The 13,098-nt window shown below is 42.9% G+C and overlaps 1 protein-coding gene across 1 annotated transcript in view; it reads right to left on the bottom strand.

The window, feature by feature from the left end:
- Nucleotides 1-10,084, bottom strand: part of OTC (ornithine carbamoyltransferase) — a 33,399-nt gene extending 23,315 nt beyond the window's left edge. Inside the window, exons 1-3 of the mRNA XM_009888360.1 lie at nucleotides 10,008-10,084; nucleotides 5,707-5,845; nucleotides 5,041-5,122 (exon numbers count right to left, since the gene is read on the bottom strand). Of these exons, the coding sequence (XP_009886662.1) occupies nucleotides 5,041-5,122; nucleotides 5,707-5,845; nucleotides 10,008-10,084 (298 nt within the window). The remainder of the gene's footprint in view (nucleotides 1-5,040; nucleotides 5,123-5,706; nucleotides 5,846-10,007) is intronic.
- Between the last annotated feature and the right edge of the window lie 3,014 nt (nucleotides 10,085-13,098).

Below are 13,098 nucleotides of genomic sequence, written 5' to 3'. Positions count from 1 at the left end.
TTACTTTAGAACATACAAAGTGATGCAATTATTTCTGTGACTGTATGTAGTCATCTTCAGACATGGACATCATGTTCCTCTCATCCTGCTGGGTAAGAGGAGTGAGTTGGGAGTAATTACGCTAAAGCCAGTGGCAGTCAACCTCTGTAAAGCTGTTAAGACCTTGTATATTCCAGTACACAATGAAATAAGGCATACAGAGCTTTTCTGCCTGTATTTTTTTCCTCTCTGTTTCTACCCTGTGACATATTGTCCGCATTCAGCATCTGTGAAATGGTTGGATTTATTTATAATTTGTTCACTAAAATGTAATTGCGGCTGTATATATAAGAGTATCAGTGACAATCAGAATATTTTACACCAAAGCTATAACAAAACCAAGGCATTCACCTTTATGCCATGCCTGAGGATGTTTATGTTACAAGTAACATATGACCATGTGGAATATCTTTCTTTTCAAAAAGTACACAAGATTTTATGCAGAATGGGTATGCGATTCTGACTGCAAACAGATGACTTTTTCCAGTATAATAACGGAGACGTCACATTTTCCAATATAATAGCCAGTGATAGCAATAAATCTAGTAGGCTCCACAAAACTGGATTTACTTTTGCCAATACCCTATGGAAGCTACTTGTAGTTCTTCATTAATAAACTTACACCACCACTACTGCTCTTAGAAATGGTAAAATAATATGGGTTTCAGAAATATGTCTTAGAACAAGATTATATTTGTTCAAGAGAGTAAAGGGGCAATTAATTATACCACAAGGAGCTGTACATTATTCAGTGTAGTTGCAATGTCATCAGAACAAAACAATTTAGAGGCATACTGTGTTGGAAAAGTCACAAACATCAATTGTTTTCTTACAATGCATTATAAATTAATGTTTTGATAATCTTTGATTGATCATGGTGACTGGGAGAAGTGCTCAAAGACTGGAGGAAAGCCAATGTCACCCCTATCTTCAAGAAGGGCAAGAAAGAGGACCCAGAGAATAGCAGGGCAGTCAGCCTGACCTCGATGGCTAGAAAGGCGATGGAGCAGTTAATCCTGTACACCATCCTGGAGAGTTGGGCAAAGAGAAACCTTATGAAATTCAACAAGGGCAAATGTAGGGTACTGCATCTGGGGAGAAATAACCCTGTGCATTGGTATAGGTTAGGGGCTGACCTCCTGGAGAGCAGGTCTGTGGAAAGGGACCTGGGAGTCCTGGTGGACAACAGGATGACCATGAGCCAACAATGTGCTCCTGGGGCCAAGAAGGCCAATGGCAACCTGGGATGCATGAAGAAAAGTGTGGCCAGCAGGTCGAGGAGGTTATCCTCCCCCTCTACTCTGCCCTGGTGAGGCCACATCTGGAGTATTGTGTCAAGTTCAAGAAGGACGGGGAACTGCTGGAGAGGGCACAGCAAAGGGCTACTAAGATGATTAGGGGACTGAAACATTTTTCTTATGAGGAAAGACTGAGAGACTTGGGTCTTTTTAGTCTAGAGAAAAGAAGACTGAGGGGGGATCTTATTAATGCTTATCAATACTTAAAGGGAGGGTGCCAGGAGGATGGGAACAGTGTTTTTTCAGTGGTGCCCAGTGATAGGACAAGAGGTAAAGGAAGCAAACTTGAACATAGGAAGTTCCATCTAAACGTGAGGAGAAACTTCTTTACTTTGAGGGTGGCAGAGCACTGGAACAGGCTGCCCAGAGAGGTGGTGGAGTCTTCCGACTCTGGACACATTCAAAACCTGCCTGGATGCTGTCCCATGCAACCTGCTGTACGTGACCCTGCTCTGTCAGGGGGGTTGGACTAGATGATCTCCAGAGGTCCCTTCCAACCCCTGTCATTCTGTGATTTCCAGGCAGATTAAGGACAAGAAAATCATCACGAGTAGTCAGCATGGCTTCACCAAGCGGAAGTCACACTTGACCAACTTGATAAACTTCTATGATGAAATGACTGGCCTGGTAGATGAGGGTAGAGCAGTGGGTATTGTCTACCTGGACTTCATTATGGTCCCTGACACTGTCTCTCATAAGATCCTCATATACAAGCTGTTGATGTATGGGCTGGATGAGCAGACAATGAGGTCAGCTGAGAACTGGCTGAATGGCCAGGCCCAGAGGGGGGTGATCAGTGGCACAAAGTCTAGTTGAAGGCCAGTGTCTAGCGGTATACCCCAGGGGTCCCTGTGTCCAGTCATGTTTAACATCTTCATAAATGATCTGGATGATGGGGCAGAGTGTTCTCAGACACTTGTGTCTCAGCAAGTTTGCTGATGACACAAAACTGGGAGGAGTGGCTGATACAATAGAGGGTTGTGCTGCCATCCAGAGGGACCTTGACAGGCTGGAAAAATGGGCTGACAGGAACCCCATGAAGTTCAGCAAGAAGTGCAAAGTCCTGCACCTGAGGAACAACAACTCCATGCACCAGCACATGATGGGGGCCACCCAGCTGGAAAGCAGCTTGGCAGCAAAGGACCTGGGGGTCCTGATGGACACCAAGTTGAACATGAGTCAGCAATGTGCCTTTCCGGCAAAGGTGGCAAATGGTATCCTGATCTGCATGAGACAAAGTATTGCCAGCAGCTGGAGGGAGGTGATCATTCCCCTTTATTCAGCACTGGTAAGGCCATACCTGGAGTGTCCAGTTCTGGAGTCCTCAGTATGACAGAAACATGGACATACTGGAGAGAGTCGTTATGTCCATGTTAACAAAGGGCCACAAAGATGATTAAGGCACTGGAGCATTTTTCATATAAGGCAAGGCTGAGAGAGCTAGGACTGCATAGCATAGAGAAGAGAAGAGAAGGCTCAGAGGGAATCTTACTAATGTATATAAATACTGGAAGGGAGGGTGCAAAGAGGACGCAGCCAGGTGCTTTTCAGTGGTGCCATGGGCACAAACTGAAACACAGGAGGCTCCCTCTGAACATCAGGAAACACTTTTTTACTGAAAGGGTGATTGAGCACTAGCATAGGTTGCCCCAGAAAGTTGTGGAGTCTCCATTCTTAGAGCTATTCAAAAGCATCCTGGACACAGTCCTGGGCAACTGGCTCTAGATGACCCTGCTTGAGCAGGGGAGTTGGACCAGATGACCTCCAGAGGTCCCCTCCAACCTCAACCACTCTATGATTATGTTTATTTATTTTTCGATAATGGTATTCTTTATAGGCATAGAGACAGCAGGATTCTGAAAAGACCTCCACAGTGTTAGTATCTCGCAACAATCTCCTAGACACTGCACAGAACAGATTTTGTAATCAGTGCATTCCAAGTCTCTCCTCCTTTATAATGAAACCCATTGATTTTCATCTAGCTGTTCCTGAGAGTGGCAAAGTTTGTTTAAATTAATCTGATCATCAGAACCTTGTCCCACAAGTGACCTCTTTCAAGATATTGAAGGTGCAAAACTCATGGCAAGTGCTATTTGAAGTGACTCAGGTATTTTATAAATAAACACTCTGATCCATTTCAATGTCCGCTTTCACGGGACATTAGAAAATTGCTATTAAATTAGCTTATTTAGCTAAAAGGAACACATGTGACCCCATATTTATTTTGAGTTAGAAATTCCAAGGAAGAGGTCATGTATGTTAAAAAGCAGCTGAAATGTACAGTTTTGATGGACAGAAAAAACTTGAGTCTGCCTTTGAAATAGTCTTAGGCTTAGGGGACTTAGGACCAATTAACTGAAGGTGTGAAGTTAATGCACAGAAGTTAAACTGCATTAAACTCCCTTGTGGAAGCTCTCACTCAGAAATAAATTTGGTTTATTTCACTGGAGCTTAATCCCTCTTGGATGAATTTATGTGCATTAGCTCCCATCCTTAAGTTAATTCATTTGAACTTTCCTGAGCTACCCCCTTCCATAAGCCTTCAAAAGCCAAGGACTAAACAATGCTTCCCTCTGAATACAGAAGCATGAAGAATAAACAGATTCAGAGAATTCATCATTACCTGCCCATGTACCAGTATGGCAGGCAACTAGAAACTGGACTAAAAACTCCGGAATTAAAAGGTGGGTAGTCTTCACAGAGAGGGAATGCACAAGAGAAACCCATTCATAAGTCTTGCTTATCTGGAGAAAACAGAGAGCAACAAGAAGTCTACATAAAGAGCAGGATCAGCAGGTAAACAGCTGTGCCAGAAGATACAAAGGCAAATTCAGAAATGCTTGCAGTTAATATATCTCCTTCTTCCTTCCATTATTTTTACCTTCTCCTTTACACCTTGTAAAGAAATGTGAATACTCAACAAGTTTCTTCTCCCTTCACTAGGGAGAAGTCAGCCTAAGGGGTGCTGGGTTAACTTGAATGTGAGAAGGGCAAGCTTTTCCTTCCTTGATGTGTCACCAATTCATGGTTATTCCTTGCTAACATGCAAACACACGAATGATTTATTTCAGCAGTCCCATTGACTTCAGAACAACTACCATGTAAATAAAGATATGTACGTGTTTCAGTGTTTGCAGGACTGGATCCTAAAAAAATAACATTCCAGTGCCTGTCCTTATTAAGCTAATACCCTGGAGTCTCCATCAAGTTATCTTCTCCTGTAAGCAATCATGTTAATTTTTTTCCCCCTAATTTATATCAAGGACTTACTATGATTCCCAGCCTAAACACATACTCTGAAATGTGACAACGGTAATGCATAATACATTAGAAAAATATTTATTAGAGCTTGCACAGAATTAAATTTGTGATGCTTACTAAAATAGATGTTAGGAAATGTGCATCTTGGCAGTACAACTAGGAGCTTACACCAGGAATGCTTACTTCTGTCTGTTACTTTATTTCTGATCTATCATGTTTTGGAATGATCTCGCGAAATTTCTGTGACCAAAGCGATGTGCTTGTGACATTAATATTGAAGGTGAAACACAATTAGCTACCACTCTTCTCCTATTTTTGCTTTCAAACTTTAGGTTTCTCTCGAGTAGAAATTGCTAAATACAAAATTCTGCAGTGTTTTTCAGTACATGCTCACAGTATAGAATTTCATATAAAATCTGACTGTGCCATTGCTCAGACCTACCCGTTTCTGCAGATAATCTTGTTCTTGTGCTTCTCTTCTCAAAAATCATTGCCAAAGATTTTCCTTGCATCAAAGGCAAATACTGGAATGTGAAAATTGAAGGCATTTCAAATTTATAGTCATTATACACTTTACAATGTGAAATACTTCTTTCACATTTTAATTCAGCATTATAAAAGTTACACAGGTGGTTTTTTTAACCATAGCTTTGTTCTCCTGCCCCTCAAGGAATTTATTAGCAGGATAAAGGTTAAACGAAAAGAAGTGATTCTAGGGGCATAAAGCAACTGCACTTTGACACTCAATTTGAGCTAGCATTAAGGAGAACTCTGCTACTAATTTAATCCCATGCAGGGAAGTGCCTTCCCTTTCCTGCATTTAGTGCTGCATGTACACCATGTGTCAATGGATGGGGTTAGCCAACAACACGGAGTTAGCTGTGAAAAGCTGTTTAACCTTTCTACTTGTGAAGTCCTCTGAAGCATTTAACGAATATCTCTGAATACTTTACAGGAAGGCTTTTTGATTTGTAGCACATGATTTACAGCATTTAAGAACTCAGGTGATGTTTAGGATAAGACAGCTGAATGGTTCATTCCCAATAATCTTCAGAACAATATTTATTTCAACATCTGAGTGACCTAAATAACAGCTGAAGCATTTTACCTCTCCTTTGTACTTTATCCTTTGTTTCAAATCTGAGGCCATCCACAGCAAATACTTCAGCTCATCTGCTTTGTAGTTCTGTAGAGTAAGGAGGTCACGACCTTTCAATTGAACATTCATTTGAGCTGGTGGCCCATACCTGTGTCAAAAGAGCAAAAAATACATGTGTTTTGTCATTCGACACTAAATTGCACTCATGCTAAAGACAATGAGCAAGCAGCTGAAATCTCTCCCACTTCTCTCATTTGACCCAGCTGGATCAGTTGATGGACTGTGTTAATTAGTTTAAATAACTTTTACTGACAGACATACACAACATGACAGTACGCACTATACTGATCACCACCGTAAGAGTGTCTCAAATTGTATTATGGACTGTATGTTAGATGTAATTTCCTTTGCCTTCTGATGTGCATATGACTTGACTGTATGCTGCCTAATCAAATAAACCCAAATGCATAAAGCCACTCAGGGCTTGGTGAAATGGCTTAAGCACAGACCAAAAAGCTGCCCTTTGGGGCCAGAGAATACGAGGAACAGATCTCGGCGCTCTTTCTGCCTCCTTCGTGCTTTGTGAATGAGTAGACCCTTGCCATGTCCCACCCCCACCAATACAAAAGGTGGTATTTCTATAAATGTGTATGAAATGTCTTGATTACACTAGGGAAGAGGGTAAAAAAACCCCAACAAAACAGTCATGTGCTCTCGTCCTTCTCTTACCACCATTCTGGGCATGTGCAGTGCATTTATTCAGTGTGTTCTGTCCTACAGCCAGATTTATAACTTCAGAATCACATGAAATGGGATGTTGATAATCACCCACAGAAGTTATATGATCAAATTTCCTCCAGCTTAGACGAGGTGCCTTAATGAAGGTCACATCCAACCCATGTTTCCACAGGCTTAACATTAATAAGGGAGAGTGGCAGCTTAGCCCCTTCTCTGGCACCGCATCTGCAGCCCTCCTTAGCATAGCACAGCCCCCACTGTACTCTTGCTAAGGTTTGGATGGGTACAAGCTAAACATGTCTTTTTAATTAAAGGAAGCATTTTTAGACTGATCTGATGGAATGGAAACCACAGCAATGCAAACAAATGGACTGAGTATAGATATTGCTTTTGTATTTTCAAGTAGGCTTCCCTTTGGCTCACCTTTGAGGTCAGGCTCAGTTACAGCACCTGCCAATTGCTGAGCACTAGAGCCCACAGGTAGGAAAATTCAGGGAAAAAAAATAGAAATTCTGTTCGTTCTTCTTTTAATTCCAACGAATAAAAGCCCTCATAGTGGACAGGCCTACTATGGATTCTAAAGATTTTGGTGTTATATTAGTTAAATCTGGAGGGAAAGCCTTTTTCTGCAGAATTTTGTGGCATAGGCTCCAACTGAAACTGGAGGAAGAGAGCAGCTCTTACCACACATTACTATTGTCTGTTTGACATCACAGCACAAACTGTATGACTTTTCAAGCCATGTAGCTGAATTTAGTCTTTAACTGAAGACATATAAATGCTGTGTGTTTTCCTTCTGGACACCTTAAAAGTGCTTTAGATAAACATACCACTGCCATTTCCAAGACGACTTTTTTCACAGTGGAAAGGATTATGCGTAACAGCAGAAACACAGAGAATATATGAAGAAGTAGCTCAGGCAGATGCTCTGTTGATTAATATTGCTGGAACTCACTATATGCTGTCACACGTCAGGGCAACGTGGTCCAGAGATTATGCAGACTGCCAGTGAATTCACCACTAAGCTAAGCACAAAGCACCATGAAGATTCCCATCAATGTGCACCATCAGAGTCTGGTCTCAGCACAGAGCCCCAGTCCACAGAAGCGCTGGACTTTTCTGTAGCACCATGCAGATAAAGGAGTGGATTTCTCATTTTCTAAGTTTAGAGAAATGTTGCCCATGTATTTTCTTAGCGTGTCTCTGAAAATTGATTCTAAAGTGAACCACAATATAAACTGTATGTGTGACTTAAGTGATAAATATTTGTGGCAGTACCATTTAAAATAATAACGCACATTTCCAAGCCATAAAGGCTAATCTTCATAGCATTACAATCATTAGTAAAATAAAGTTACGTATTTTGCTATGTGTTATCCTTCTGTCCCCATGCTTGCCTCCAACCTGAGGTAAACAGCAATTAGTAACTAGAAACAGTTAGAAAGCATCGAAATGCCCCATTTTTAAATTTGAAGTGGGTATTATAACGCTAGCAACATGATTTCCTGTACTTCTATATTCAACAGCTGCAGAATAGACTGTACCTGACATTATAAGAAAGGCTGCGCATTCCTGGGTCTGGTAGCTTCCACCATAGCCTGAAAAACAGCTCACCAAGGTAAGCTACTGAAATCCATCCTTGAACACCAAGGCTCTTCGTTGATATTCAAGGGATTGGCTCTAACTTCAATGTGTATATTATGAATGAAATTAGTTTCATAAGTGTGATTTTTTTATTATTATTTTTCAGAACAGGAATTTGGTACTCGATCCAGTTTGGGGGAACAAAAAAATATTTGTCCTGTTTTAAAATTTATGCAACTGCTTGCTGCTTGGTCACTCTATCTCCTTCACTGCATCGTTTCCAGAGCAGCTTTGGTGCTGCTCCTCGAGTTTCTAATTGCAGCCTACAATTCCTTCCAGGGAGTTAGAGATTGTCTAATCTCAACCGGCCCAGCAGGAACTTCTGTTCATCGGTCTTGTTTTACCACCTGGCATGCTTGAGAAGCTGACTGAGAAATATCCACCATTAATCTCTGCGCTGGCAGATAGTGAAGCACTAAAATTGGTTACCCAGAGAGGATCTGGAATTACTACCCCTGGAGATTTTCAAGATGTGGCTAAGCAAAGACATAGCTGACCCCATATGCTGTTGTCAGGCTACAAGCAGCAAGTTGGACTAGAGGTCTATTCCCGACCTCTATGTTCCCATGATGATTCTGTTTATTGCTCTGACCTTCAAGAAACATGCTCCCTTCCCTGTTGTCCACATCCTCAAAGAGAGGCAGAAGTGGACAAATAAATTCCAGAGAAGGAGCATGAGACAACATACCAAAGTTAAAATGTAACAGGCAGAATTGCAAGGTCAAGCAGCTGGCTTACTCATTTCTGAGCTGGGACAGCAATTACTTTGGACTATTAGCACAGACTGATAGATATTAGGTTATCCTGCGGTATCAACCACAGGGTGCTTAACTTATAATGCTCATAGACAGTGGTGATAGCTTATGCCAGCATTATGATACAATGTTAAAAAAAAAACCCTAAAAATAACGAACAACATTATGTGGGGAGCTTAACAAATTGGATGACTTTATTGGAAAACCAGCTTTACTGCAGTCATTTTCCAAACTTGCTTTGCTATCATCTCTGCTAACCAGAGAAAGTTCCCACCAATTGCCAGCAGTGAAAATCCAAAATCCATAAAAAAATTATCACCCAGGCTTCAGGACCACTTTAAAACTGTAGCAAATCAATCATAGAACTTGGAAAACATTTGTTTTTCATCTAATGTAATGTAGAAACAATAAATAAAAATGACTTATTGCATATTAGGATTCCTGTGAATATGAAATTCCTGTATATTGTTTTCAAGCATTAATCATTTGTTACATAATGTTAATGCTATTCTTATTGACTCCGACATGAAAACATAGGAGTATGTGGAATTAAGTTTCAAGTCTTTAATTTTAACCTGACCCTGGAGATGTGACAAGCATGAGAAATAGCTTACTGAAACACTGTCTTACAGGTACTTTTCTGAAGGCACAGGGGACAGGCACATCTATGTGGCTGAAGAAAGAGCCCAAAGCCAGGTCACAGCACCAGGTCTACCTCAATAACTTTGAACCTTGCTTTTCCTGAACGCCTCCAGTGTATATAGAGACAAAAAAATACCAAAGCAGAGATTCACCTTGCAGCTTCAAGGAGAGAATTTACCCCCTGCTACTGGCCATGATAATTGTCTAAATGCGTAAGAATTTTCTATACTTTATTCATATAGTTATTTATTGATTACAGTACCTGCAGCGTACACTGACCTCAAGAAGAAACGTTCCTTCTTGACTTTGCTGCTAAATCCCACAGAAGGAATTAACAGTATTTCACAAACATTAAAAGGGAAAATCTTCCAGTCTCCCGAAGATGCAGAGCTTGCTGCCTTGGGAGGAAAAAAGGTACCGAAAAGGTGGGGGAAAAACTGAAACACTCCTTCACAGGATTCAGCTGCTTTTGTCTCCAGGTTTCTGACTAAATGTCACTGAACGATAGACAAAACTAAAGGATGAGCTTACCAAAACTGTCGCAGCAGCTGCTTGCTGGTCCCTGTTAGCTTTGCAATACTGAAGAAGTTCCTCACGTTAAACAGCATCTTCCGTTCGTGTTTGTTAGACTTCTCTCAGTCCCACTAATAAAGCTGAGAGAAAAAGGGCCGTAGGAAGCAGAGAGAGAGCTGTGCTGCTGTGCAAACGAGGGAAAATGAAGAAGCAAAGTCTTTGCTTTGGCTGTCCCAGCCAGGGTTGGGCCTGGTGGGGGCTGACACTGAAGCTTTTCCCTGGTCAAACTCTACTGATAGAGATTTCTCACATTGCACCACCCGCAGTTTGTGCTCTTCTCCAGGGGCCCATCATATCACACCTGTGTCAATACCATTTCATAGCAATTTCACGTTTGTTAAACATTTGGACAGGAGCATGTGCTAGTAGAAAAAGGCAAAAGAAGATTTGTCAGGGCACAGCACGAGTGGGGTGGCTCCCTCGGGGATGGGACCACGACCTGGGGGGGCCCTCCGGCCCCAGCACAGCCATGGCAGGGACTGACAACCCCGCACAGAGCTGAAATGGGGGTCCTGGGCCCATCGGTGTGGGGCTGGGCACGGCTATTAAGGGTTATTCATGCCTCCAGGGCCCTGACAAGAATGGAGAAGGGCTACATTAAAAAATGTATATTTTCCTGGGATTTTTTTTTTTGGACCAAGCTTTCAATTGTGCTATGGTAGTGTTGAACAGCCTTCAGTGAGGCCCAGAAACTTAAATATTGTGGCCTGCATGCCCCCTCACGCTAAATTGCTTGCTGTGTAATCTGATGTTGGTCCATTGCTAAATAGTAAAGTGATTTCATTTAAATTTCTACCTTCAAATATAATTGTCAGATAAGATTTTATGCCACTTGCGCTGTAGGTGGTTTTGAAATATGATCATTACTTTCTCATTTCCTCCTCTGTGTAAGAAGAAGCGTACTTGTGTAAATCAAGATGATGGCATATCTGTCGGAGAAGGTGATATGTTGAAATTGCAATGTGAGGATCATATAATTAAAACACATATAAAAAAAGTCTGGCTTCCCCAGAAAGAGAGACTGCTCTGGAAAAGTCATGCAGGGTGATAGCTCTTGATGGGAGTTGTTTGGGACCCCTCGTGCCAAACCAACCCTGAGATGCTTGGAAAATGCAGCAGTTGCCAGGGGAAATGTCAGGCAGAAGCAAAACCCAACAGAAATGAGTGGGAAGGGAATGAAAGAGCAGGAAGAGCTGCACATAGAGAAGAAAGCCGGGCCATGGTTTCCCTCTAGGTTGCCCTTCTCTTGCAAATGATTCCATGGCGTTCAAGCCCAGCCCCTGGGGACTGAGTGTGTGTCACTAGTGCTACCCAGGAGAAAAGATGGCAGGGAAAGGAAAGGTGGTGGAAGTGCCAAGGCTGCCAGTCTCATCCTGCAGCCCCACAAGGAGGGGATGGTGCTAGTGCCCCTTTGTCAGGTCACCCCTATACAGGGACTGCCCGACCCCAGTTCCCACGTGGACTGATTCCCTGGTGAGCTCCTGTGAGCAAGCAGCACTGCCAGGCGCGGGAGGAGAGTCAGACTGGTGTCACAACACACTTCTCTTACATTTGGGGTCCCAGCAGCTATGCTCAGTGTGGAGCCCCGGAGCCACCCCCCATCCCTGCTAGCTGCCCCCAGGCTGCCAGGACTCAATGTGCTACCATGTAAATAACTCACTCCTCTCAACACCATAAAATACTTCAATGTTGAAATTAGGATTGAATTGGTTTGGGATATTTCTATCTTCCAGGGCTTGGTATTGAAAATGGAGGAACAGCAGTACATGGGTTGAGACACACTGGTGAAGAGAGAATAATGTAGTGCAAGAGAGAAGTAGATTAGGATAGAGAAATGATACTGATATAGTCATCTAATATGAACATAAGGCCTCTCTCCTCTCTGAGCTGGCAGGAGACTGACCCAGGACACCTCCTTTCTTGAGGGGAAGCAGCAGTCAGGGTAGGGAAAGGCAAGAAAAGCACTTATACAGCAGTGGCTGTGGGATGGTATACCAGAGTGCCCATGCTGCTTCCTTTCACCCCGAAAGAAACACCTTGGGAGGTCAATGTCCTTTCACAGCTCCTCCGTGCTCCGGCCTCCAGCCCCAAGGAAGGGCCAGACCTTGGTGCCTCTGTTTTGCAGAGTGGGGCACCAGCAGCTGAGGCACTTCCAAGGGGGAGCAGCTCCCGACCTGCTGCACGCTGCCATGTCCACAGCTGCATCTTCCAGCAGTACGTGTCTGCTTGGACAATGTGATGCAACTGGACCCCTGCCAGCACAACTTCTGCTTCGTCTGCATGCAGTGGACGTCCAAAACCAAAACCAAATGCTCACTCTATAGACAACCTTTCCCATCCATCCTGCACTCAGTGGTGGCCAATGAAGACTTCCAGGAGCTCAAAGACCTCCTCACCACATCAGTGATCCTACCAGCAGAGATCCTACCTACATGTGTCCCACTTCTTGAGGTGGCTCCCATCTCTCACAACCAGATGTTGATCCTCAGATAGGATCCCACAGTCACAGAAACCAAAACCCTGCTGCAGACACCTTCTTCCCATGAATCTTCCTAATCGTTTCATAACCCATTTATATTTTGGGCAACCACAGTATCTGGTAACTGCAACCTCAGGCATCACTTTGTGGAACAATTTTCGTTCAGTTTTATTTTGAACAGCTTTTGCTGGTATCTCCTCGCTCCAGACTTAGGAGAAGCAGTTAGGGCAGAGAGCATCAGAGGGATATTGGAGTTCAAAGAGATTAAACCCCTGCCTCCTGTAGGGGCAAAAATCACACTTGCTGTTCCTATTTGAAAACGTGGTCACCCTTCTTTGTGTGTACTTATATGGATACCTCATCTTATGCACCAACAACTGTATGGATTAAACTCTGCATAAAATAAGGCTTAACTTGGTTGTCCAGCCTGCCAGCTGCAGCCTCTATTGCAGTACATCATCCTGAAAGCCAGACCTTTTTCTTTAGGCAAGGGATGACCTGGCATACCTGAAACATGGAGGAATAGCAGGAAAATGGAAATCCATAAACGACCATAGATTGGGGGGGGGG

This window comes from Charadrius vociferus, unplaced genomic scaffold (genome assembly GCF_000708025.1).
Source record: "Charadrius vociferus isolate BGI_N301 unplaced genomic scaffold, ASM70802v2 scaffold206, whole genome shotgun sequence".
Classification (NCBI taxonomy): domain Eukaryota; kingdom Metazoa; phylum Chordata; class Aves; order Charadriiformes; family Charadriidae; genus Charadrius; species Charadrius vociferus.
Note: the sequence above shows the minus strand (reverse complement) of the source record. Positions and strands in the feature narration are given on the sequence as shown.